At 34.7% G+C, this 24,605-nt stretch overlaps 2 protein-coding genes and 2 long non-coding RNA genes across 4 annotated transcripts in view; 2 read left to right on the forward strand and 2 right to left on the reverse strand.

The window, feature by feature from the left end:
• Positions 1 to 8,227: 8,227 nt before the first annotated feature.
• LOC128671274 (uncharacterized) lies at positions 8,228 to 9,987 on the reverse strand. Its single transcript, XM_053747618.1, has 2 exons — positions 9,659 to 9,987; positions 8,228 to 8,986 (listed from the first exon to the last, which is right to left on the reverse strand). The coding sequence occupies exons 1-2, from the start codon at positions 9,884 to 9,886 to the stop codon at positions 8,306 to 8,308; spliced, it is 909 nt and encodes a 302-aa protein (XP_053603593.1). The 5' UTR covers positions 9,887 to 9,987; the 3' UTR covers positions 8,228 to 8,305.
• A 624-nt stretch (positions 9,988 to 10,611) lies between these two features.
• LOC128671266 (uncharacterized) lies at positions 10,612 to 13,035 on the reverse strand. Its single transcript, XR_010369939.1, has 3 exons — positions 12,742 to 13,035; positions 11,568 to 11,684; positions 10,612 to 10,921 (listed from the first exon to the last, which is right to left on the reverse strand). It is a non-coding gene; the product is annotated as an uncharacterized LOC128671266 (long non-coding RNA).
• A 3,942-nt stretch (positions 13,036 to 16,977) lies between these two features.
• LOC128671320 (uncharacterized) lies at positions 16,978 to 18,183 on the forward strand. The gene is made up of 2 exons (XR_008404834.1): positions 16,978 to 17,091; positions 17,920 to 18,183. It is a non-coding gene; the product is annotated as an uncharacterized LOC128671320 (long non-coding RNA).
• Positions 18,184 to 18,844: 661 nt separating this feature from the next.
• The window catches only part of Gdap2, a 71,939-nt gene continuing 66,178 nt past the window's right edge, over positions 18,845 to 24,605 (forward strand). The window contains exon 1 of the mRNA XM_053747887.2: positions 18,845 to 18,998. The gene's annotated coding sequence lies outside the window, so the exon portion shown is untranslated. The remainder of the gene's footprint in view (positions 18,999 to 24,605) is intronic.

A 24,605-nucleotide genomic window follows, 5' to 3' on the forward strand; every position in this document is an offset into this window, starting at 1 on the left:
TCTGTGTATTTTATTTGAAGGTCCCTGTTGAGATGATCATCTCATGTTTTATTCAGTTTTCGGCGCCTGAGAAAAGACAAATATACATACAGTTTAGGATCAAACTTTTTCGGGACAAAATTTAAACAATACTTACTGACGGTAAAGGTAAAAATAAATTTATTTGCTTTGTGCAAATAAATTTATTTTTACCTTTATGACATATACATGAGTGCATCAATATTACTTATATTTACGTATTTACCCAAGAATAATGATGCACTAACAACTGATAAATAATAAGTTCAATTACAAATTAAGATAGTATTTACACATACACACAAACTATTCAACAAACAAATTAATTGAAACAGAAAAAAGCTAATGAACTCTTTATTTTATTTTTAAAATTACTGAATTGATACTAATTTATCTATTTACTATTTCATCGTTCAAGTGAAAGTTTATTTTGTTATCAATTCAATTCAAATCATTTTATTGCTTTTTATATTTCGGATTGTAATTAAGTAACTAGTCACCTCAGTCATTATAATCTAGGCACAATGTAAACCCTGTCGGGCATTGCAATTTAAAATATAAATTAGATTAAAATTAAGAATTATAATAAGAATTATATATATATATATATATATATATATATATTGTACAAAACGTATTAATGTCATAAAAAAATCAAAAATCTTTAACCACCGCAATTCACCGCAAACGTCGGATTAATGCGAAAATTCTGAAAATTAATCATGACAGCCCATCCCATGTAAAGTGTTGAACGTTAATCCCATATTTATAAATGCGAAAATAAGTTCGTTACCTCTTCACGCATTATCTACTGGACCGATTGTTATGAAATTCGGTACATGGGTAGAAAATAAGCTGTAATAACACATACGGTACTTTTATCCCGAAATTCCCATGGAAGCGAAGCCGCGGGGCGCAGCTAGTGTTTAATAGTTTATTGTTAAAAATGTCTATGAAGATCCATGAAGCGTATACACAAATTCCCTGCGCAGGAGATCAGTCTTAAGAGGATTACAAAATAAGTCGTGTCAAATTGCCAGCTGTAGACCAACTCCGAATATTAGTTAAGTAATGAATATTATTGATTTAGAAGAAAGCCAAGAATCATATTAGATCATAGTTAGACCTTTTGTTACCTTTCTCAATTCCCTCATCGCTATTCTTAGGTTCATTGATTATTTATTGCTATTTGCAGTTGCCCGCAACGATTAAATTAGATCTGATGGTAAGTGGTCACCTATAGACGCCTCCAACAACATGGGTGTCACGCGCGTTGCCTTCTTTGTGGCCTAGCAATATTTATTCATTTAATAACATAAAAAACAGATTCGCACAATAATTTGATCAGCAAGAAAACAAGTTTTCAAGAACCGTGCCAAACCGAAATAAAAATAAAAAAAGAACATTCCTAGTACTTTCCAAATAGAAGATAGTTTGACATTGACATTAGCTAAAGATCTTTCAAATGGAAGAGACATAAAAACAATTTAGTGTAGGGTAATTTAAAATTAGAACAGAGAAAAAATCTATTAGATTAATTTGTCAGAAAAGTGTTGTGCTATTACGCAATACTATTTGCTGCCTGAGTACGATGTCTATTAGTCCTGATCAATGCGAGAGAGTGAGGTAGGTACCAGGTGACTTTTGTACCAAGTTTTATCTCAAGTAAGATGTGTTATAGGTATTTTTTACAAACTCTTAACATTATTTATTAATACACACTGCGATGTTGCACGCGTAATTATAAAATTTACGTTTACATGGACAGTGGCGCCATTCTCTTTATGAAGCGCCATTGACAATCAGACTTTTTGACCAAATCACGGTAATCTCGTATTTTCGGGATAAAAAGTACCTCTTTTATGTTAATCCAAGATATTAGCTATCTCGATACCAAATGCAATAAAATAATGGCGCTGTCGTTTTAGCTTGAAGTTGTAACAAACATACAAACTTTCGCCTTTACAATATTGATGGGACGAGATGGTCGGACGACATCAAAAGGTTCACATGGCAAGAGAACACAAATGACAGGAATGCGTGGAAGAAGTTAGGGGAGGCTTTTGCTCAGCAGTGGGGCTCAAACAGCTAATAAAAAAAAAATGATGGAATAATACTACAATTGAAACTAAAAATCTTGTTTGTTTTTAGTTCAGGTTCGACGCGCTTCGACTCGTGTGTTATTTATTTGGACCACAACTGTATTCAAAGGAAATTGTGTTCTATGAAATTCAAATTGATTTTATGCAATATACACTAGCAGTAGTGGTGTAGTGGTTAAGCCGTGCTGCGTTTGAAAGGTCTCAGTTTTCTATCATCCTATTTTAGTAGATTCTGATTGGTCTTCCAATCAGATTTTTTGTAGATAGATTTTAGAATCTTACATCACTTGTTTCCGGTGAAAACTATATGAAATGTGAATATGAAATCTACTTACGCTTCAGTTCTTCTATCAGGGAATAGGTGAAATATCATAAAATTAGTAAATTTATATAGGTAGCTAGGGTAAATATTAAAGTAATTTTTATAGCAACACCTTGCCATTTTCTGTTTTGTCCAAAGATGTCTATTGCCATTTTCTGTTTTGTCCAAAGATGTCTATCAAAGACGTCACTTAATAAAATACACACTGCTACTGAACTCACTTATAGAGGTGAGAGTTTTACTATAAGGTTTAACAAAAAAGAAACGATACCGCGTTTTAAATCGGTACAGCGCCATCTAGGGACACATTTGTGACTTAAACTTCAACTCCTTATGTATTGAGACGGAATGCAACAAATACAAACAGCAAACAAATAGTATAAGAATAATGATAAACAATACAGTATTACGTCTTCATTTTTTACGGGTTGGACAGAGCCAGTAACACAAATTAATCCATCAGTTAGATACACAAAATTGAACAGTTAGATTAGTAAATAATGACATATAGCATAAGTCCACGTGGGTATTGTTTGCTTTTGAAGTAGTGCAATAAATTTAAATAAATAAATATATCCGTACAGATATTTTAAATTGTAACGAAAATTACTATTACTACGAGCGCCAAGATATAATTAGCTAAATTACTCAAAATTATAAATTTGGAACGAATTTAAATGTCCATCCCAATTTTGATTTAGTATCAAAGAATGGCCTTTCAAGATCTTTATTTTTTTTTAATAATTTTGTCACAGAATATACTGGTTGGTAATAAAATTCAATGACTTGTATTTAGGCCAAAATCCCGTTTAGCGAGTCTATTTAGATGAGATACTTTGGGGCGAGCAGTCTTCTAATACGTTCTGTGTTTTCAATTCACATCTCACTAACAGTATTTTCGCAGTGTCACGCAGCTAACCAATCACATTGAAGTGTGGTTGTCGTTGCGTCACAATTTTGTACTGTAATTGGTTGACTGAGTCTCACTGCAAGCAGTCTCGATTGTGAATAATTAATTGCAATCCCACACTAAACCCTCCGATCCTGTTTACGGGGTTGATGTATATGTTAACGGTTAAAATAGATATTAGGCCAAATTAGTTTATCCCAGATAATACTTAGTCTTATAAGTTTCAGAATGTACTTACTAGGTAATCCAGAAAATCCAAATTTAGCCTGAATACTTCAGAATTAATTAGTCGCGCCCAGGTGAAACTTAAACGTTACTTAAAGCTTAATTTTGAATTTTGTAAGTAACAAAACAATGCAAAATTAAAAAAAATATTAAGAAAATAAAGAAATTAGATTTTCACATGCAATAAAATTCGTAAATATTATTTTCAAAGCTACAACCCTTTCAGTCATCCAGGTAGCAGTCAGGTAAACCACTGCTTGACTGAAACATCTATCATAAACTATATATATCTTTATATTTGTTCTTATAACATTCTTATTTTGACGACCTCGGTGGCGCAGTGGTAAAGTGCTTGCCTCTGAACCGAGAGGTCCCGGGTTCGATCCCCGGTCGGGTCATGATGGAAAATGATCTTTTTCTGATTGGCCCGGGTCTTGGATGTTTATCTATATATGTATTTGTTATAAAATATAGTATCGTTGAGTTAGTATCCCATAACACAAGTCTCGAACTTACTTTGGGGCCAACTCAATCTGTGTGATTTGTCCTGATATATTTATTATATTATTTATTATTCTGTTTATTACTAAATCAAAAATAATTCTATTGTTGTCTAAGTATTGTATTAGAGTTAATTAGCTTGCTGCTTCCGCATTAAATATTATATAACCGCATTTTATCCATTGTTTTATACAAGGCAGAGATTGTGTCCACTACTGATACTACGCAGTTTTTAATACTTTTTTTTTAATTTCATGGCCCATCGTTCGCCAAAACGATGATTTTGCCAACGTCAAATTTAAAGGTCGTATTTAAAGGTATATAAATATATTATACATACATACATCCTTACATTCCTTTCCATTCTATTTATTCTGTACCTCAAATGTGACAAGCTTTTTACAAAAATGTCATTTTTACTACAAGCTTTTATTGTTGTCAGAGAGATCTTATGGCATTTAACACCTGAAAAAAACCCACGTCCGTGCTGTAAACGGTTGTGGAGTTCCCTCGTTTGAAGCCGATCCGGGCTGCACCATCAGGTCATGCTTATGATAATAATGCATTGTCATCGAAACTAAAGCGACGTGGGAAATTACAAATCCATTGGTCAACTGGAAGTAGAAGAAATCTAACTTGCAAGATTTGATTTTGCATACATGTAGTTTGAAGTGTGGACATAGGGTACCTTTTATACCGGAAAGGGAAACCCACGCGGGCGAAGCCGCGACAAAAGCTAGTATACCTATAGATAAATCATAACTTAAAAGGTAAGTTGTTACACTCTCATCTTGACGTTCGTTTTCCTCATTCGTCTAAATAGACTGTTTTTATAGTCTCAGCACATCACAACTTTGACTACTTCTATAGTAAAGCATGGAATAGTCAATTTAGGTTTTGACTTATGCATGTTAAGCGACGACCCCCTAGTCGTTTTATTAAATTAATTTGAAATAAATATTAGGTCATTGCAATGTTAAAAACTATTAAAAATTGCAACTTCTTAATACAACAACGACAATTACTAGTTATTATTATAAAGCCGTTTGTTCTAATAAATCTACAGCGCACTTATTCGACTCAATTGTATTTCTTAGAAGCCAGTGTTTGATCTACAATATTAATAAGGTCCTTGCAAACCTAAGGCTATCAGATAAAGCCCTAAAACAACTAGATTTAAAGCCCGTGGTGTTTGCACGTGTGCAATTGCTGAGCTTATTGCAATATTTTATTTATTCCATGGCCCGTTTTTCGTATAGTACATACCTGAACTTACATACAAAAAAGTTTATAACTTGACTCGATTTGTTGCACTTGCTGAATGGGTAACAAAATTTATATAAATCATGGCCCGTTTTGTTGTACCAGAATTTATTACAACATACCTTGGGTAATTTTTAGATAGATTAGAATTAAATTATTGCGAGTATTTGTCTTGGATTTATAAATACGAGCACATGTTCGTTTGTTAAACATACAAGGTTAGGTTTTAGTAGGTAATCAGTAAATATCAATCAAAATGTTTGATAGCACGAAAATATTAAGGATATTATCTAACACAAAACGAATACATCTAGCTTTTCAATACAATTGCTCTTTTTTACCCTCTCATTAAGTGCTAATTGCCAATAATACGAGTATTACGTTGCTTAGTTATGTGTACAGCTTCATTCAACGCTGCCGAACTATTGGGCATGTGTACAGTGGCTTTACATAAAAAGTAATTATCTCGTATTGATAGTCGGCCGCATGCCTGTGTGCCGTATCGGGCCAGGACATAAATAAATTCCCAAAGCTCTTATCAGCTGGTGAATGTCTATTGCACAAAGAACCTTTTTTGCAAACTGGTCTGCGCGCGCGCTTGTTATATGACGCCTACGCTAAACTTACATTTAAATAGCGTTTTGAGTGAGGTCAATCTGTCACTAAATTCCCAGGAAAAATATAAAAAGTTGAATCAAGATTTGTATATGCGGGCTTTTTCATTGCTTTAATTTCTTTTTGACAGCTGCGACCTGTCTACCAGCCTCACCCACCAGTGGGTCAACGGGTAAGTTCTATTTAGCGGTGCTATTCTACTAGCCTGTAAAACGAAAAGTCCCAGGTTCGAATCCTAACGTGCCACGTAAGTTTGTATGCCATTCTGACTTATAGTAAATTTCATCGACCTCCACTTGCTTCCATTGAAGGGAGCATCGTAACCTGCACTTTAGTTGATAATTTTATAATCTGGTGTGTGAATTGGAAGTTAAACGTTTCGCTTTGTTGGACGTTTTGATACTTAGACTTTTTGATTGGGATTATAAACAATTTTTCCTTTCAAATGGCATTAGCAGTATATCTATGACGCTATGATTTAAGTTTGCTATGCGTATCCAAACGTGAAGCGTGTGGTTCCCGCCCTAGAATAGGACCGCTCCAAAACTTCCCGTGGATAGAGGATATAAGACTTCAAAACTGATATGCAACAATACCATTACCAAAGAGGTCGTAGTCATTGGATAAAAGCAAATGATTTTTAGCTGTGCTGTTTTTTTAGAGTGATTAGAGCACATGAGTAAAGATACAGTCCAGAGGCGTAAAACTATAACTCATGATACAGGAGTTAAAATTATAATGTCTCTATGAGAAACGATTGCACGGTATTTGCGATTCCACGACAATATTGTTTTTAAATAAGTGAAATTTTGGAAATGTACCATCCACCCAGCAATTTGTAACTTGTGTATTATAATGTTCTAAATAACATGTATTAAACGCGCTTTACTTTTTTTATTTCCCAGACGTTTCGAAACTTTTATTTAGCATACCTATAATTATGCAACGCGAAAGTTTAAAACTAGTTGTGAACCTATAATAGTTACGAAACTATTATAGGTTCACAACTCAATCTTTTTAAATTAAAATCTTTATTTATAACAACGTCTACTCTTATAGTACGCAAGCAAGCTATAGAGTCTGCTTGATGAAAAGAGTTCTGGGTGAGAAAAAACATAGAATGATCCAGCTACTTGTCCTACCGCTCTCATTGTAAAAGTCGATCAAGTGAAAGGGATATTAACTGAAGATATTTTCATATACTTTTTTTGACGTGACAACGTCTTAAATTAGGTTGCGGCTGGGAGTCACTTATGAAAAAGTGTAACGCCCGGTAACGTTACGATGAGTCACCGAACGAGAGAGAGGCCCGCCGAATGCCTTGCGTCTCTCTCCCACTCAACTATGATCGGTCTGCCGCGCGCGTAAAAAGACGTTGTCACGTAAAATCTTCGCCCGTAAAACCGACTTTACAGGCAACCATTTTTTTATTTTTTTTTATTGTAATACCAGGGGCAACGCAAGAGTATTGCCGGCCCTCCAAAAAGTCGTAGACACGTTTTTTATAAATGGTGTGGTGGGCTAACGAGCATGCGTGTTGCCTGATGGTAAGCAAATACCGCAGCCTACCCACCCTTTTCACTTAAACTCTTGGTTTTATGGCTTTGTCTTCTTCATAAGAATATAGACGTACGTCTATATACTGTATGAAGCGAAGCTTCTGTGCTATTTCTTTGCTCATGTGGCGAGAGAGCGGTGGTCCCACGTGGCTCGCTTGCCTTGGACGACCTTGTCGGTCACTAGTTTCTGCGTACTTAGACAGAGAACACTATAGACATTGTCATATCTTTCGTTTCTCTTATAAAGATAATACGCGATAAAGAACGAGACAGAACGTTAATATATTTTAGCCGTCATCGTGTGCCCGGTTTTGCTTCCTATAAACTCTCGTTCTCTTTCGTTTTCTCTCTCTCTCTCTTTGTCATCTTTGCGTTGTCCCGGCGTTACTTCCTCCCGGCCGTCAATCAGTAGAGCTCTAGATCAATTTTTCTATTTACTCTTCTACGCCACGCACGGTTTTGGCTAGTAGTTTGTAGCTTTGAGAAATCCTTAAATATTATGATACAAAGTCCGCTGCCGCGTCTGTCTGTGTGTTCGAGATAAAATCAGAGATTTTCATATGATGTGTAATTTATTATGTTTTTACCCGAGCGAAGCCGGGACGTGCCGCTAGTAGTGTATAAAAATAATGTGCGTTAAGGCAAAATTTTCTTTGAAGACGTAAAAGGAAATAGGGGAAAATCTTGTATTTTGTTAAACCGAAAAAAAGGATTGAACTGACCTATATTTACTAAACTCAAACTTGGTTTCTTTGTTTCAATGACATTTTAATAAGTGCATTTGTTTGACTTAAACACTCAATTTATTTCTGGGTGGATGAGTGGATATTGCTGTACTGTTTGCTACACCATAAAGCACCAATTTATCATTTTTTAATGTCTGAAGAATCGTATCTCGCGTGGAAGACCCATTCCTCATGATGCCTAGTGCCCTTTTATTAATTTTCAACATAACTTCATTTTTACTAGATAAATCTAAAAACAACGAAGACTGGCCACTCGTATCCATATTCAATGAATTATTAAAAATCTCAATAACAGTGTTTCTTTTCTGAATTATTTCTTTATCAGTTTTTCTGTTTGGATTATTTGTTTTGTTATATTTTTCTTTACTTTCTTTTACAACATTAGAATATTCAAATGCATCAGATTCAACTATTATTGTAATCATGCGTCCAGTATTATCGGCTATTTTCAAAACTATAGCTCCTGTATGTGGTTCAAGCTCATCTACCGATCTCCTTTCTCTTTCTTCTCTCTCCTTTTTCAATAATGGTACTGCGATATTGTTGCTTGTATTGGGTTTAGTATTTACTGGTTCGATGGTTTGCGGTCGTGGGCGTTTGAAGAAGAAATGAGTGGTTTCTGCCTTTTTAGGAGGCTTGTCATTTTTAAGCGTGAGATCAACTTTCTCCATGCCATATCGTAAAGCTCCAATTTGCTTTGATAAGAAGTCTTTTAAATATGTCACCTGCAAAAGAAACCCTCTTTAACATATCTACTGAAGCTTATAATGATGATGTAACTACACTTTTTTGAAACATAAACATAAGCGAACTCATTGATACAAATACTAAATATCTTTATTGCTCATTAAATCAACAACAGTACAAAATAATGCAACAATATTTACAAATTCTAATTGAAAATTATTTTATTCAACAGAATGATATAGATACATCCATTATTGACGTCAAAAGTGTACTAAAAACTAAGTTTAACGCAGACTTCCATGTCTTCGCGGGTGAAGAAGAAGCGGCGTAACAAACTTTACAACAGCCTTTTCTCCGAGGACGTCAATTAACAACCATTTGTTTGACGACCTCGGTGGCGCAGTGGTAAAGTTCTTGCCACTGAACCGAGAGGTCCCGGGTTCGATCCCCGGTCGGGTCATGATGGAAAATGATCTTTTTCTGATTGGCCCGAGTCTTGGATGTTTATCTATATATGTATTTGTTATAAAATATAGTATCGTTGAGTTAGTATCCCATAACACAAGTATCGAACTTACTTTGGGGCTAGCTCAATCTGTGTGATTTGTCCTAATATGTTTATTTATTTGTTAATAGTAGTATATGTAATGATGACGGGCTTATTACTAGGCAATCTCTTACTAATCTATTTGTAATTGATCTAAACTTACTTCGCCTCTGGATTTTTCGTCCTCATATAGATCTCTGAGCATGGTGCCGTTTACCATTGATTTTGCAATTGCATCCGTATCATTTGCTGATACTCCACTATTTAAGGCGTCCGTCAAACTATACACAAGGGGTTCAGGATTGACCGTAGTCATAAGGTATGAGAACGTACAGAACAAACCCACAAGGATACCACAACACGCTACAACTATCAATATTCCTTTGCCCATTATTAAAATAAAGTAATAACTTACAAATAAAAGCTTACAAAAATATTTTGGATACTATTAGGGCTTCTGTCACGAATTCTAAAAATTACAGTCACCGTCAGACACTGTGACATATTGACGCAAACAAGCTGCAGTACGAAGTATCAATAATTTAAATCGAATTGAAAATTCGCAGACTCATCGAAAAGATAATAACTTAATTTATTTATATAAACTCAAAAACTAAATTTCGTTAATTATAGGTGTTTAAATGTACCTATTAAGTGAACCACTATATCTATATAAGATATTCATACAAAAATGAGCAGTTTCCTCGTGTTTCGATGATTTTATCCCATCGACGGGACCACAAGAACTGTTACTCGTCCTATTGTTCTACAATAAGAGGGCTCTCCATACATACATTTTTTTTCATTACATACGAGACAGCGTATAGAATAGATAGTTCTACAAACTTCCAATCGGTATGAGGTAGGATCACGGATACAACATGATTCCAACATAGTCGTGATAAGGGACGTGCTACCTACTGCTTGAGTGGAAGTCGGCGGCGGTCCAGGTACCTAGGTTGCAGAATGCTCTGTACTAAATTCAACATCCGTACAATTTTTAGCTCTTCAGTAACATTACCTGTGATTACCCCTGTTTAGTGAGCTTAATTGACTGAGCTATCGCAATCTAATGAAAACAAGATTATTTTATTACAAAATAATGTATATTAGAAATTATCTAAATAAATGTATCACATTTCAATTCATACTTTAATTTCATAATTTTCTTCCAATACTGCTTTAGATCCTAGATCAGTACTTTTATTGTAATATAGGTATTCTTCTTTCGGCTTCTTCCAATTGATTAAATAATACTAGAAGGAATGGGTTTAATAGGACCAGTGGTTGTAATCGTAACGGGTTCAGTTAGTGATATACTAGTGTTTGTTCCTTTTATATTATCTGATTTGAAAGTTTTAACAGGTGTACTGGTAGCCATTGCTCGGTTAATATTTATTGTTTCGTTAATTTTCACGTAATCACCCTGGAAAATAAATACACAATTAACATCAATTTCAAATGTATAAATCGAAAAGACTAAGTGAATAGAAGTAATCCATGTTTCATTATTGTTTAAAAACTGAATTATAATTAAGTTATCAACCAATATCAGTTGTGAATTATCCAACATGTAGTAATGAATAGGCACATAAATGATAAGTGAATAGACTCTTCGACGCTGCCCAACGTAAGATGCAAAAGTGATTCAGGCGTTTTATACTTGCACACTTAAAAAAGAAAACACCACCCCTTAAAAAATTGTTTGACCATACAATTTGGCTGATCAGCGGATCAGCTGAAATCCAGCATAGTCGAAATTTCACGTTCATCATATTAATTTATTTTCGAAGTCGTTTTTTATGCCCTGAGCCTTTTATGTCCTTCATAGTCGTATTGCCTCATGGCTGAGGGTCGTGCTCGTTACGTGGAATGAAACACCATTGCCTTCTCCATTTTGCACACAAGTTAATAATCAAGACCAGTGTGCAGGTTGTTTTCCTTCACGGCAACTTTCGACTCACAGACGGACGTCTTAACCATACACCATCACCGCCACCGCTTCAAATATGCCCTGAGCATATTGAGAAAATTTGTGAAGTAAATAAGAAATACCCTGTGTGTATATTTACCCTGCCTTGACGATCCAGACTAGAATGATTTGCATTCCTGTATGATTTAGTGGCCAATACCCCTTTTCTGACTTTACGATTATTTACTGATTTCACCGGCAATGTCACATATTTAATCTGAAAGAAATACACAATTAACCTTAAAGATTAGAGTTAGAGAAGCTGTTAGATTGAAGGTAACACGTTGACATGTTTTTTTCCTGATTTACAATCGGTGCTTACAAGGATATTATGACCAACATCTCAACAATTGTAGTGTCTCTAATTGTCTCAAGTTTAATCATCAGTAAAATAAACAATTTCAAGGTATAACGAAAAACAATGCATATTTTTGGAGAATATTTGGACTTGTAAAAACGCCCCACACTATCATAACCTTAAGACGTCATCGACAGGAAATGAACTAAAGTTTTAGCTCTAGTAATGAATTAACCTATAATATAAAAAAAATATATATAAATTCAAGCTGAAATTTGTAAAGATTGATTCATTTATATAGGTATTATAATTGCATATTTTTAACAATTTTCGTATCTTGTCTGGTCAATTATGACTTTGACTAGCTGCCGTCTACTTCAAGAAAGACTTCTTCATAACTTCTCTCTCTCTTTCTCTACTTCATCAAGATTAATTGTCTTTAACATCAATAGTCTAGTTACTAAGTATGTCTGCTTAGTTTAGAATGTCAAGTCGTAGTGTCTTTGTGCATACATCCTAAAATAGAAGCAAACAATATTATCTGAAGTCCATGAGCTGGCTGACTCACGCGTCAACTCGTGAACGGGTGCTGCCGGGGATATATATATATATATATATATATATTCAATTTTTACTTTTTCCTTTCATCAGCACTTGATCACAATCATAATATGTTTCAGTATACCTTTTGACCATGTACTTTATTGTGTACTTACATTGTTATATTACTGATAAAAAATTATACATAAATTTATATTTAAAAAATGGTAAGCCCTTCTGGCATAATAGGGATCAACACTGTTTGAATGAGTATCTTTCGGCATTTCTTCTCAGCAGTGGTAGTTCCGAAATGCTAGTAGTTTGTAGCTTTGGTAAACATCATTTAATTTATAATATGACGTGAAAAAGTACCTGTGTAGGCCTAATTTCTGAATAATGATTTGATTTTGGTTTTGAGATAGCAACAATTACTTACTCTGCCTTCATTGTAAAGACCGGGGTGACGTTTGAGTTTCCTCCCAGGCTCCTCTGGTTCCTCGGGTGCCGGTTCTGATGCATTGGTGCTATTACCTCCATCTGTGTCATTGCCCTTAGAAGTTAGCGACGCTATAAGATGAGTTACACGTACGGACAAAATGAAGAACAAAGTCATTGCAATAGCCGAGAATACTACAACGGAGGTCATCAATTTCGGCATAGTGGATAATTGATTCAAGCTTAAACGTGTACGAAAGAATATAGGGTATCAAATGTTAAGAAACGTGTCAAGAATTACTCCAGTCAAATTTGTTTTTTATTGTTCTTGAAATAGTTTTTAATGTTTTGAGATAAATGGCGGGTGTTAGTAGTGTCCATATGGGTAATAACAATGGAATTAGTAGATACTGTTCAATAAGTACTTATTAGTTCATAGTACTGTTCTAATTCAATGGTAATAACTAGCATCCACAGATTAGAAGAACATTATATGTAATATCCCGTGGCCCCTTTCTAAATCTTTGTGTAATGTTCTTATATCTATGCTAGCTTCGCAAATATAAGAACTTATTTAATATTCTGTGATATTTGTATCGATAATAGAATGTATCCACGTACCACGTGAGCCATTTTTTACAACTTTTTACCCCCTCCTCCTCCCAAGTGACCGTCTGTGGCGGGGTCTCGACATAGACTACAGGCGATAGACAAAGTCTAAAATATAATTGGAAGTAATTATTTTGAAAGCGAAGAATGAATATCGCGTATTCTACGGGACTAGATTATATCCTTTAAATTTCCCGTTTCCCTTTACATGTCTCGTCCTGCTTCCCGCAACGTGTCCCATTCCGTTTCTCGCAGTGTGCCCTGTTGCATTTTCCACGACATGTCCCGTCCAATACTTTACTAAACTGTAATATAAATTATAATTTCATATACCTCACTTCAAAAATAATGAAGTTTCATAAAAACTTCCACGTATGCAAGTATCTAAATATAATTCTACATTTTTACAAAACTTAACACATATTTAAATTTCATAGTGATGTATATCATGCTAACTTAAATAATTTCGAATTTGAATTTGAAGTACAAAAATAAATGCCTACAAGTGAAAAGTGACGTGAGAAATAAACAGACACAATATTAATAATGATGATTTATTTAAAAAAAAAAAAAACAAATCTTTCATTGATCGTTTCGTATTCTCCTAGAATTATTCTTCACTTAATTATCTACCAGTTCGTTTTCTTCCTTAAAAAGCTAACTAGTAGCTGCTAAAAGCTGCTTTAATAATATGGAACTTCATCAAATTCATCAAATTCACTGAAACAAATAAAAATTAACCTTCATAATGGTTTAGATGTTTAAATAACTAGCTGTTGCAGTAAATTTATTTTATTTAATAAGGTGTTACTATATCTATAATCCCACTAATATTATAAAAAGATATAATTACGTGTGTATTTAGATATATTTGTTACTCTTTCACGCAAAATCTATTGTACAGATTGTTATGAAATTGGGCACGCGGGTTGAATACAGCCTGGAATAACACATAGGGCACTTTTTATCCCGAAATTCCCACGGGAGCGAAGCCATTTTGTGCACCTAGTACTATGATTTCTCCATTTGGAGGGATTTGTTTTGGTTGAAATGTATCGTGTTATTTGGCGATATTAAGGATAGATAAGCCGGAATAATAAATAAATATATTAGGACAATGAACAATTAAAATAATAAAGAAATTTAATATAATGTGTATATTATTGAAATTATTATAAAACATATAAAAATATAATATGTAAAACTTTTTGTAATTTTGTAAAATATAATTGTTGAGATAAAAGATGAATCTATCTTCCACGGTGGTTTTATTGAGATATTCTCAAAAAGTAATCAATTTTCATTTTGTGCACGTAAACGTAGAGACGTATTTGATTCTATATAATATTATTTCATACTAATCATACACTTCGTCGATGTACATTTCTTCGAATTTGCCATAATATCTGCAATGGCCCAAAAAATAGTTTGGCTAAGAATTAAAATTATAAATAATAAAATTTATTGGGAATCTCTCTCCACTCACAGTATGGGCTCAAAAAGTATTATTATACTCATGGATTTATTATACACTGCATCAGTTTGTAATATTCAATTTTAATGGTAATTCAACCGGGTGTTAGTTACGGTAACCAATTTTTACCCCCATTAAAGTGCCCAAACGTTTCTGGGGGCACGGCAGTGGCCCACGACCGTACCATTCTTTTTTCGAAGCAATTCAGGCCAATTTCGAACCCCAATAACTTTGTTGTGAATAAAACAGGAAGCCTGAATTTTTAGTATTTACCATTTTCGAGAAATGTATCAATTTGGTTTATTTTTACATGGATTTGGGCCTGTCTTATTATTTTTACCATTTCGACCTAGATATTTTTCTTTTTTTATTATACCGAATGTTTATTCTAAGTACATGATTGTATATTAAAAATGAGTGTTGATATCACAGGCGGTCGGTCGGAAAATCACAACCGAATCTTCAAAATATAAAGATTTATTTTTACGCGAACACTTCATTTATTTATTTATTTTTTAATTTCGTGGCTCCATCGTTCGCCAAAACGATGATTTTGCCAGTTTCTTGACGCCAACCCTTATTGGGAATGCTGACAACTGTCAAGGCTTCACATCCCAGTTGCCTCGTAACACATATTCTAGGTCGGGAAATAGTCAACCGTCTACGACGAACATACTTACTTACTGAAACAATGTATCCTTCATTTCCACTTTGTCAAGATCTTCCAAATGTTTTTTTACCAATTCGGCATTCTGTCTGAACTCCAGTATACTAGGACCTATAAGAGAATTCAAGTACGACACCACCTCGAATGTAACAACTATCAGGAATATCGTGGCCAACACAAATAGAGGCGTCCTCATCTTGATCAACTATTAATCTTTATATATTAATCTTAATAATCGTTAAGTTCTAATATTGTCTTGAAGTTGGCTTGGGCATAGATGTAGAATCATTATCTGTCATCACAATAGTCTGACCATAAAGTAAGACAAATAGAGAGCCGTGGAAAAATAGACAGAAATATAATAATAATCATTTATTTCAGATTTAAATCCATATGCGAGTTATAAATAACATAAGATAAATAACAAGTCAAATTAAAATTAATTGCATCTATTCTATGCTGAGACACAGATGTACGCTTACATCACTGTATGCAAGCGGATCCAGTGCGTCAGCATTGGGGACTCTCATCGATCAACCAGCGCGTTGAGGATGATGTTGGAGCTGAACCGCAAGCGGGGCAGCAACGACGCGCACCGCTTTCTGATGACAGAGAATGCAATCAAAATCAAAATCAAATCATTTATTCAGAAATTAGGCCTTCACAGGCACTTTTTCACGTCATATTCTAAATTAAATGATGTTTACCAAAGCTACAAACTACTAGCATTTCGGAACGACCACTGCTGAGAAGAAATGCCGAAAGAAACTCATTCAAACAGTGTTGGTCCCTATCATGCCAGAAGGGCTTACCATTTTTTAAATGTAAATTTATGTATATCAGTAATATAACATATAAGTACTGATCAAGCGCTGATGAAAGGAAAAAATATATATATACTCATATATATACATATATATATATATATGCTACAGGCTTCGTCGTGTTTTTAGAAATGCATTAGAAGAAACGGGACGGAGAACTAATACAATTTGTCGCTCATTGCGTGCCTGGTATCATATTGCCCAATCCGCTATGTTTTGTATGAGATGGGACGTGAAGTTGTATGAAAATATCTTATCGCATTTGGCCACAGATAATTAGAACATTATGTAATGTTCTAATATCTGCGCATTGGCTTCGCTAGCTAGCTCTATTGAAATTGATTTCAAGCAATTAGCTGCACGACAACATGTTTATATTTTTCTGACTTGTCACTTGACACCTCTGCTTGACACAGTGTCAGTTTATCATATCTAAGTTATTGATGTTTATTGATTGCTATTATCAAAATGGAATAAACTAGGTGATGTCGCCCTGCGTTTAATCAATGTGTTATTAAATCTTTTCCACTATTCTTAATTTCACTATAAGAGGTTATGGGCCCAGCACGACTCAACTGCGCCACTCTGCCAACAAACTCACCGTCTTTCATTTTCTTTGTCTATGTCGAAAGCACAGAAAAGAGTATATTATCACTACAGTCTGTCAGTCTGTCATCACGATGACGTTCACCCTATAGTTTTAGTCATCCGCAATAGAGCACATTTTTAAACAATTTACCTATAATATTACTACGCAATTATTTTGCATAAATTTAAGTAAGTACAATACGATTTCTGGATACTATGAATTCATCAAAAATATCGGTCACAAACCAAGTATCAGTTACACTTTTACAGCTAAGCCGATTGTGATAAAATTTGATACAGAAATGGCTAAAAACCCGAGGTCAAACATAAATTAAAGAGGTTAAATCATACCATAAGGGTGTCAATGGAGGTAAAAACTTTGTGTGAAAACAGAAAAAAGCAAAAAGAATCTGAAACTATAGAAAAAGTTCTCGCAATATTTATTTTTATTTATTTCAAAACTTTATTGCACAAAATTACAAAATGTTTGTGCAAATGGCTTAACGCCATTCTCTACCAGTCAACTATATTATATATGAAGAATTCACCACCTCGTTTTGCGTTTTGCTCAAAAATGTTTATGACCTGATGGATCCAGAAATCTTAATGCCGGCTCGGCGGCGAAAGTTCACCAAATGTGACGGTTTCGACGTACCTGCATTGCTAGTTTTTCCTAATCGTAAAAAAATCATATGATACAAATAACGTAGAAAAAAAAAAAACGTTTGTTTGCGCTTGTCGCGATTTGTTTGCTTGTAATCGAATCTTGCAAGTTAAATTTCACACTCGCTTGTCGTACAGGTTTGAAAATCTCCACGTCACTTCAGTTTCCATTACAATTAATTTTTTATATAAGTATGATCTTATATTGCACTCAGTATTGGCTCCCAACGAGGGAATACATAAACTCCTCAAAATGACATGATTTTTTTTTGTCACGTATTGAGCAAACAACATATCTGTGACGACAACGATCTTGCGGCAAATTAAATGTAATGTTGTAAAAATCTTTTGCAGTAATGTCTAAGGGTTCCGAGAAGCACAGCTCGTCAGACTCTGAGACGGGTTCCGTACAGCAGCCAAGAGTGAGCAAGATAGGTGCTATCCTATGCCCGACTATCTGCGCCCTTGTTCTAGCTCTGCTGTTCATGGTGTCCTTTTTAGGAGCAAAGCTGATCTATGAGCAGTACGACGCGATTTGCTCTAGACGATTCGACATCGAAAAATTGTACCTCTTCCCTAATATCACATACGTGAAAATTTATAAAACCTAATGGGTAATTTTGTTTTTTATTTGGTAGTTAGCTTCTTTTAGACCGACATGTTGCGTAGGAAACAAATGCTTGGTCGTTCCCACTCGGCCTGGCAAAAGGGGCGAACTCAGAAAGGGCTGGCTTGAGGTTGTCAAGAAGGATATATGCTGCCTTACGACTAAGGATGCCAAAGGCCGTGCGAAATGCCGTGCTGGTTTACATACTATGCAATGTTCACGCATTCGAGTCGGCATGTGTTAGATTTCGAAAATAGTGTGGAGCCGGCATAATAAAATGTACAAGTAAGACGCAGTTGATACTTGTGGCGACATCTGTGATGATTTCACGTAAACATGAAACGTTGAGGTTCCAAATGGAAAACTCGTTTTCTTTGCTATTATTGTTACCTATAGCTTTCTATACAAATACAGAGAGGGCGTTAGTAGTATTGTAAGCACGACAAACATTAACTTAAATTTTACTTAGCTTTGGTATTTATTATTATATTCGTTAAATATATTCGTTTTAATAGTGCATAATTCTAATCATAAAAACTCTATATAGAATCGTTTGTTAAATTTCTAAAAAAAAGGATTATAATTTTTCTCCATTGGAAAAACATGGGAAAACGCTTTTCCGGCCGGATGACGTATATTTTCACCTGGCAACACAAACTGATTTAGTGACAAAAAATGACAGAAACATAACAAAATGGGCGGTTGCTGAGTTTGTTACTATTTGTTGTAGTTTTTCCTATTTCTGTAGTGAAATATCTCTGTTTTTAATTTTATTGTAGTGTTTCAGTGTTAGTGTCCATTCTCTTCTTGTTTCTTTTGTCCACGAGTGAGTATATAATTGTAGTTACTCTGTTATAGTGTGTACCTACCACGGTATCGATTGTGTATTCCTAAGGCCAATGTCATACAACCTGCCGATTGTTCCGATCAAATATAATACTGTACTCTTATAATTAATATGGATTAGGCTGGGCGACCTGGAGGTTGATGAATCAGTCACCCCTGTTCCTGTATAGATTAGACACACGAATAATCATTACATAGAAATGAAAATAAAAAAATTCACTAGGCAATTGCAATATTACTATTGCAATTAATAATAGCATAGGTGACGTTCAATACACAAATACAATCACAAACGGACTTAATGGTATCATTATATAAACAATATTTTTGTAATTTAAATATACTTCTTACACATTGATCTTACACCGTGCAGAGTGTAAAAGGCAATCAAGGGATAGTGCTATAAACTAGGGATTCTTGCCATCTTGCTAGCAACCTATATACATAAAAAACGTTAACTTCGTGTTTCACAACCGTTGTCTCTATCTACCCCGTAAGGAATTAGACGCGTTTTATATTGTTTCTGTATCTGTGGGAGCTTTTGTGTTTAAAAACCCTTAAACATATTTGTAATAATGACTCATTAGCATTTATTTGTGGTGTGGTTCCGACCTACAATAAGACCAATCAATATCCTCCCGTAGATGTCGTACGAGACGACTAAGAGGCTCACAGCTGACGACTGTTATAAAATCGTAAGCGGATCTTTAAATTTTTACGGAATTTCTTACGCGAACCCTAGGCTTTGAGGCGGAGGGAACTGGTCATCTCGTTTCTCATATATTTTCATGTAAGTTTATTGTGTTTCACATCGATATATATATATATATATATATTATAATCAGCACTCGGATCACAATCATAACCTGTTTTGATATACCTTTTGACTATGTACATTATGTACTTTTATATATTATTAGAAAAAAAAAAACATTGTAAGAAACAATAACGGTAAGCCAATCGGGCATGATAGGGACCAACACTGTTCAAATGAGTTTCTTTCGGCATTTCTTCTCAGCAGTGGTCGTTCCGAAATGCCAGTAGTTTGTAGCTTGTGAGAAATAACTATAAATATAAAAATTTACGAGAAAAAGTGCCTGTGAAGGTCTAATTTCTGAATAAATGATTTGAATTTGCGTCACAGCTCCGAAACCAGCACACGCGCAGATGAGAGAGAGATTTGCATTTATTTCGGTAGATCAAAAAATTACTGCAAATAATGCTTTTTTATGCTGTTTTCACCATATAACGTCGAACGACACCCGGTGCAGCTGAAGAAGTTGCAATTGAATAGGAGAATATAAATATGTTTATTTAACGAAATATTTGTAATCAAAATCAAAATCAAATCATTTATTCAGAAATTAGGCCTTCACAGGCACTTTTTCACTTCATATTCTAAATTAAATTATGTTTACCAAAGCTGCAAACTACTAGAATTTCTGAACGACCACTGCTGAGAAGAAATTCCGAAAGAAACTCATTCAAACAGTGTTGGTCCCTATTATTATATATTATAAGGCCTTACCATATTTTTAAATATAAATTTATGTATAACTTTTTATCAGTAACATAACAATGTAAGTACACAATATAGAAATCGGTCAACCGTCGGTTCAATGCACGCTGAAATGAAAGTTTTTTTACCAGCTACATAAGACCCACTGCTGGGCAAAATCCAGATGATTCCATGCTCCTTAACAAATGCCATTTTAATTGGGGTCGATGCGTAATGTCTTTTCCTTCCACGTCTGTTTCCTGTTATACGTTAAATCACTTTTATGTCATTCGTATAACTCCTAATACTCTCTTTCTAACTTTTCTTCAATCTTTCTCTTCCTCTCCATCCATCCACATTCAATTACATTAGTCAGATGACTAAATAAATGGAAGCGGTGGTGGTGTAATGGTTAAGACGCCCGCCTGTGGATCGAAAGGTCTCAGATTCGTATCCTTCTCGTGCCATATGATTTTTATACCAATTTGACTCATATATAGAAGTTTTCATAGACCACCACTTGCATCCGGTGAAGGAAAACATCGTGAGGAAACTTGCACACTGGTTGACAGTTTAGTTGCCACTAGACGGCGGTAAGAAGTCGTACAGTCAAGTCAGGTGGCTTTAGGCGACTTGAATCAAATCTGTTACCAGTGTTTAAATAACACACTCGTTATGATAATGATTACACGACTAAATTGACAAGAAATGGCAAGAAAAGTTGGAATGCATATAGCATTATTTTCAAATTAAAGGACAAAGTTTATATAAATTATTTACATAGGTGTGTAATTTCTTTTAAAATCGTAATATTATATTCAAGTGCCTATTACTATCAATTACTAAAACAATGGTAAACCATCGGAACCATTTCGTTTATTGATTCTGTGTAGAACAAAGGATATTGTGAATTGTTATGATCACTAGACATGCAATTATAAGTCCTTACAGTGTTGGCAAAGTTTTATATATCGGTCGGGTAAAACCATAATCTATACTATTATTATAAAGAGGTAATCATTTGTGAGTTTGTATGTTTGAGGAGGGTAATCATCGAAACTACTGATTTCAAAAATTCTTTCACCATTAAAAAGTTACATTATCAAAGATTGCTATAGGCTATATTTTGTCTTGAAATTCCCACGGGAGCGAAGCCGCGGTCAAGTATAATAGATGTTGCATCTAGTAAATTATACTTGTAAACCTTCCTCAGGAATAATGGTAAACTACTGGGTACTGGTAATGGGTGACTATTTAAAGAAACCCGCATCAAAATCCGTTGCGTAGTTTTAAAGATCTAAGCATACGTAGGGACAGACAGCGGGAAGAGACGACGGGAATCACACTATGTATCGATTTTTAATAGATATTGTGACTCCTGAGAAAGGTTTAGGTGTATAATTTATTACAATTTTTATAGAAGATTTTTTGATGTTGTTTTTCCATTTTTTTTATATTTTTTTTTTATAGAAGCCGGGACGGGCCGCTAGTATTGTATAGAAGCTAGTATAAGTTTCTTTCGGCATTTCTTCTCAGCAATGGTCGTTCCGAAATGCTAGTAGTTTGTAGCTTTGGTAAATATCATTTAATTTAGAATATGACGTGAAAAAGTGCCTGTGAAGTACTAATTTCTGAATAAATGATTTGATTTTGATTTTATATATTTTTTAACTAGCGACCAGGCTCGGGTTTCATAGACTATAAACCTGGAAAAAATTTGTTTTAATAACAATGAATAATAAATAAACATACGAACGAGAAATACGAAGTAGTGATGTTAAGAGATCATAGTGACTTTTGCACTTTTGACCGCAAACTAAACTGCTCCATTTTCGTCATTGTCAACAACGACGCGTACAACCTGACATGTAACCCAGATCTTTGATGAAGAATTCTTATTTACGCCAGCGTTAAAGTGACTACAGCATTGAGCTTGATTTTAATTCTGCATAGACACAAATCGCAGTCTTGTAACGTACTGCAAAAGTGCGGTCATACTTTTGAACCTTATTCCTAGGTGATAAAATTTAAAAGTTATACGTGACTTTTGCAGCCGACCATACAATGCTTAATTTTAATGTGTACTTTGCAACAACAGACATACAATACATGTTTGTTTCCTATGTGGGGGTTGGCAGATACTAGGGATTTTCATTTTGAATTTTACCTCAACGCACAAAAAGTCTAAGCAGAGTATTGTCGATTGGCCACAACTATGTGTAGAGATGCAATTATATTGGCCTTCTATCCACCAAGGAAAGAAAAAATAATATGGGTACCTCCTATAATCAATTTCAGCTGCCAAACAGTAGTATTTGTATTTTTCTATTTCGGTTTGAATGGTGAAAGAGTTGAAGGGGAATGAGGCAGTACAATTTACAAGGCACCTAATAGTGCTGGCTGCGGTGACGACTTACCATTAAGTGGACCATATAACCTGTTCGCCTGCTGGTAGTACAAAAAGTTCCAGTATTATCAAAAATTCGCATTTTCGTCGAGAATTAGCAAGCCATTGTGCAGTCTCCCTAACACTTCACTAACCGAGGCTTCGCCCTCATCTTAGAATGTATCCGAGCATCTTTTGAGTACCTTTTATGAAAGAACCCTCGACTAACCAACATACCCATACTTTCACTCTTGACTTTAGAAGTATGGGAAAAGGCGTATTTTTCTTTTAGGTTTCGGAATGAGACGTTTTGAAATGTTCTTTTTTGAAATGAAGCTTCTTGTATGATGCGGTCTGGTCTTGTCGTTAAAATCCTATGAAAGAGAATAAGTTTTTTGGCTAGAATTCCTCATAGCTTATGTATTCCTCATGGCTAAGGGTCGTGGTGAGAAGACAAAGGAATAAAAAGATAAGACAATATACTTTTTCTCTTTCATATCGAGTGTTATGTTGCTAACACGTATGTCATATATAATTTTTATTTTAATGAAGGGGAAGATCTGTAAAGAAGAAGGGACTTAATACAAATGCCAATACTCGTAAATACAAATCGTTCTTTCGATACTGATATCAGTGTTACAATCTTCGATATGAAAATTGAGACATAATTTCAGACAATGGATTATGCAATAATCTGTATTGAAGAACATCTAAATGTAACACAATAGAAGTAATTAGTACCGCTTTTCCTGTTTGTCTTTGATTTGAGTATCGATGGCCATTGGAGCAAAGTCGTTATAATTAATATCTATATGAAGGAAATGAAGCAAAATGAATTCTATGGGTGATTCTCCGAGCGTTTCGACCGCGACGGCCGCGCTGTCATGACAATTTGTCATACTTTAGCAAAGATAGGCATTAGTAATTATAAAATAATTAATCTGTAATGTTGTAAATTAATCTTGGATAATTTACCTTTCTAATGGTGAAATAATTGTTTAAATCGGATCTGTAGTTTCTCAAATTACTCGCCTCAAACATACAAACTCACAAAGGCTTACATCTTTATAATAATAGTATAGAAGTATCGATTGATTTTGGAAATTGGATTCCTTCCTCAAGAAAATTGACGGATCGTAATGACAGCGCGGCCGCAGCAGTCGAAAAGCTCTGCGAACCACCATTATCGAGACCGCAAACTGCTTGGCGTAATGATATAAATCCATCAAACTAGGTACGAACAAAGTTTTCCAACATCCTCTTAGTCCAATATTAAGTGTCTAATGTATTTGCAACAATAAAAAGAACAAGAAAAGAAATAGGAGCAGGCCGAAGAAGAGGTGGATTGAGTGCGTTAGGCAGGATATGGCTTAAATAGAAGTAACAGATCGGTTATCAGACAGGGAGAAGTGGAGGAGACTGACATGCTGTACCGACTCCACATAGAGTGGAATAAAGGTAGGCTGATGATGGTGATGTATTTGCATCAATAACACTTATAGAAAAGCCGAACAAAGTATATCAAAATCCTTAGTTTCTGTCTACCCCCGTGGGAAACCGACGTGGTTGTATACCAAATGGTAACGTTACAAACCTGTATTCGATGTTCTGACCCTTGATATAATTAACAATTTTAATGTGGGCCGTTGTGTAGTAATTATTCACCCTAAAGATATACACAAATTCAGCTTCTTATCTTCAGC

The sequence above is a fragment of the Plodia interpunctella genome, chromosome 7, assembly GCF_027563975.2.
Source record: "Plodia interpunctella isolate USDA-ARS_2022_Savannah chromosome 7, ilPloInte3.2, whole genome shotgun sequence".
Taxonomy (NCBI): domain Eukaryota; kingdom Metazoa; phylum Arthropoda; class Insecta; order Lepidoptera; family Pyralidae; genus Plodia; species Plodia interpunctella.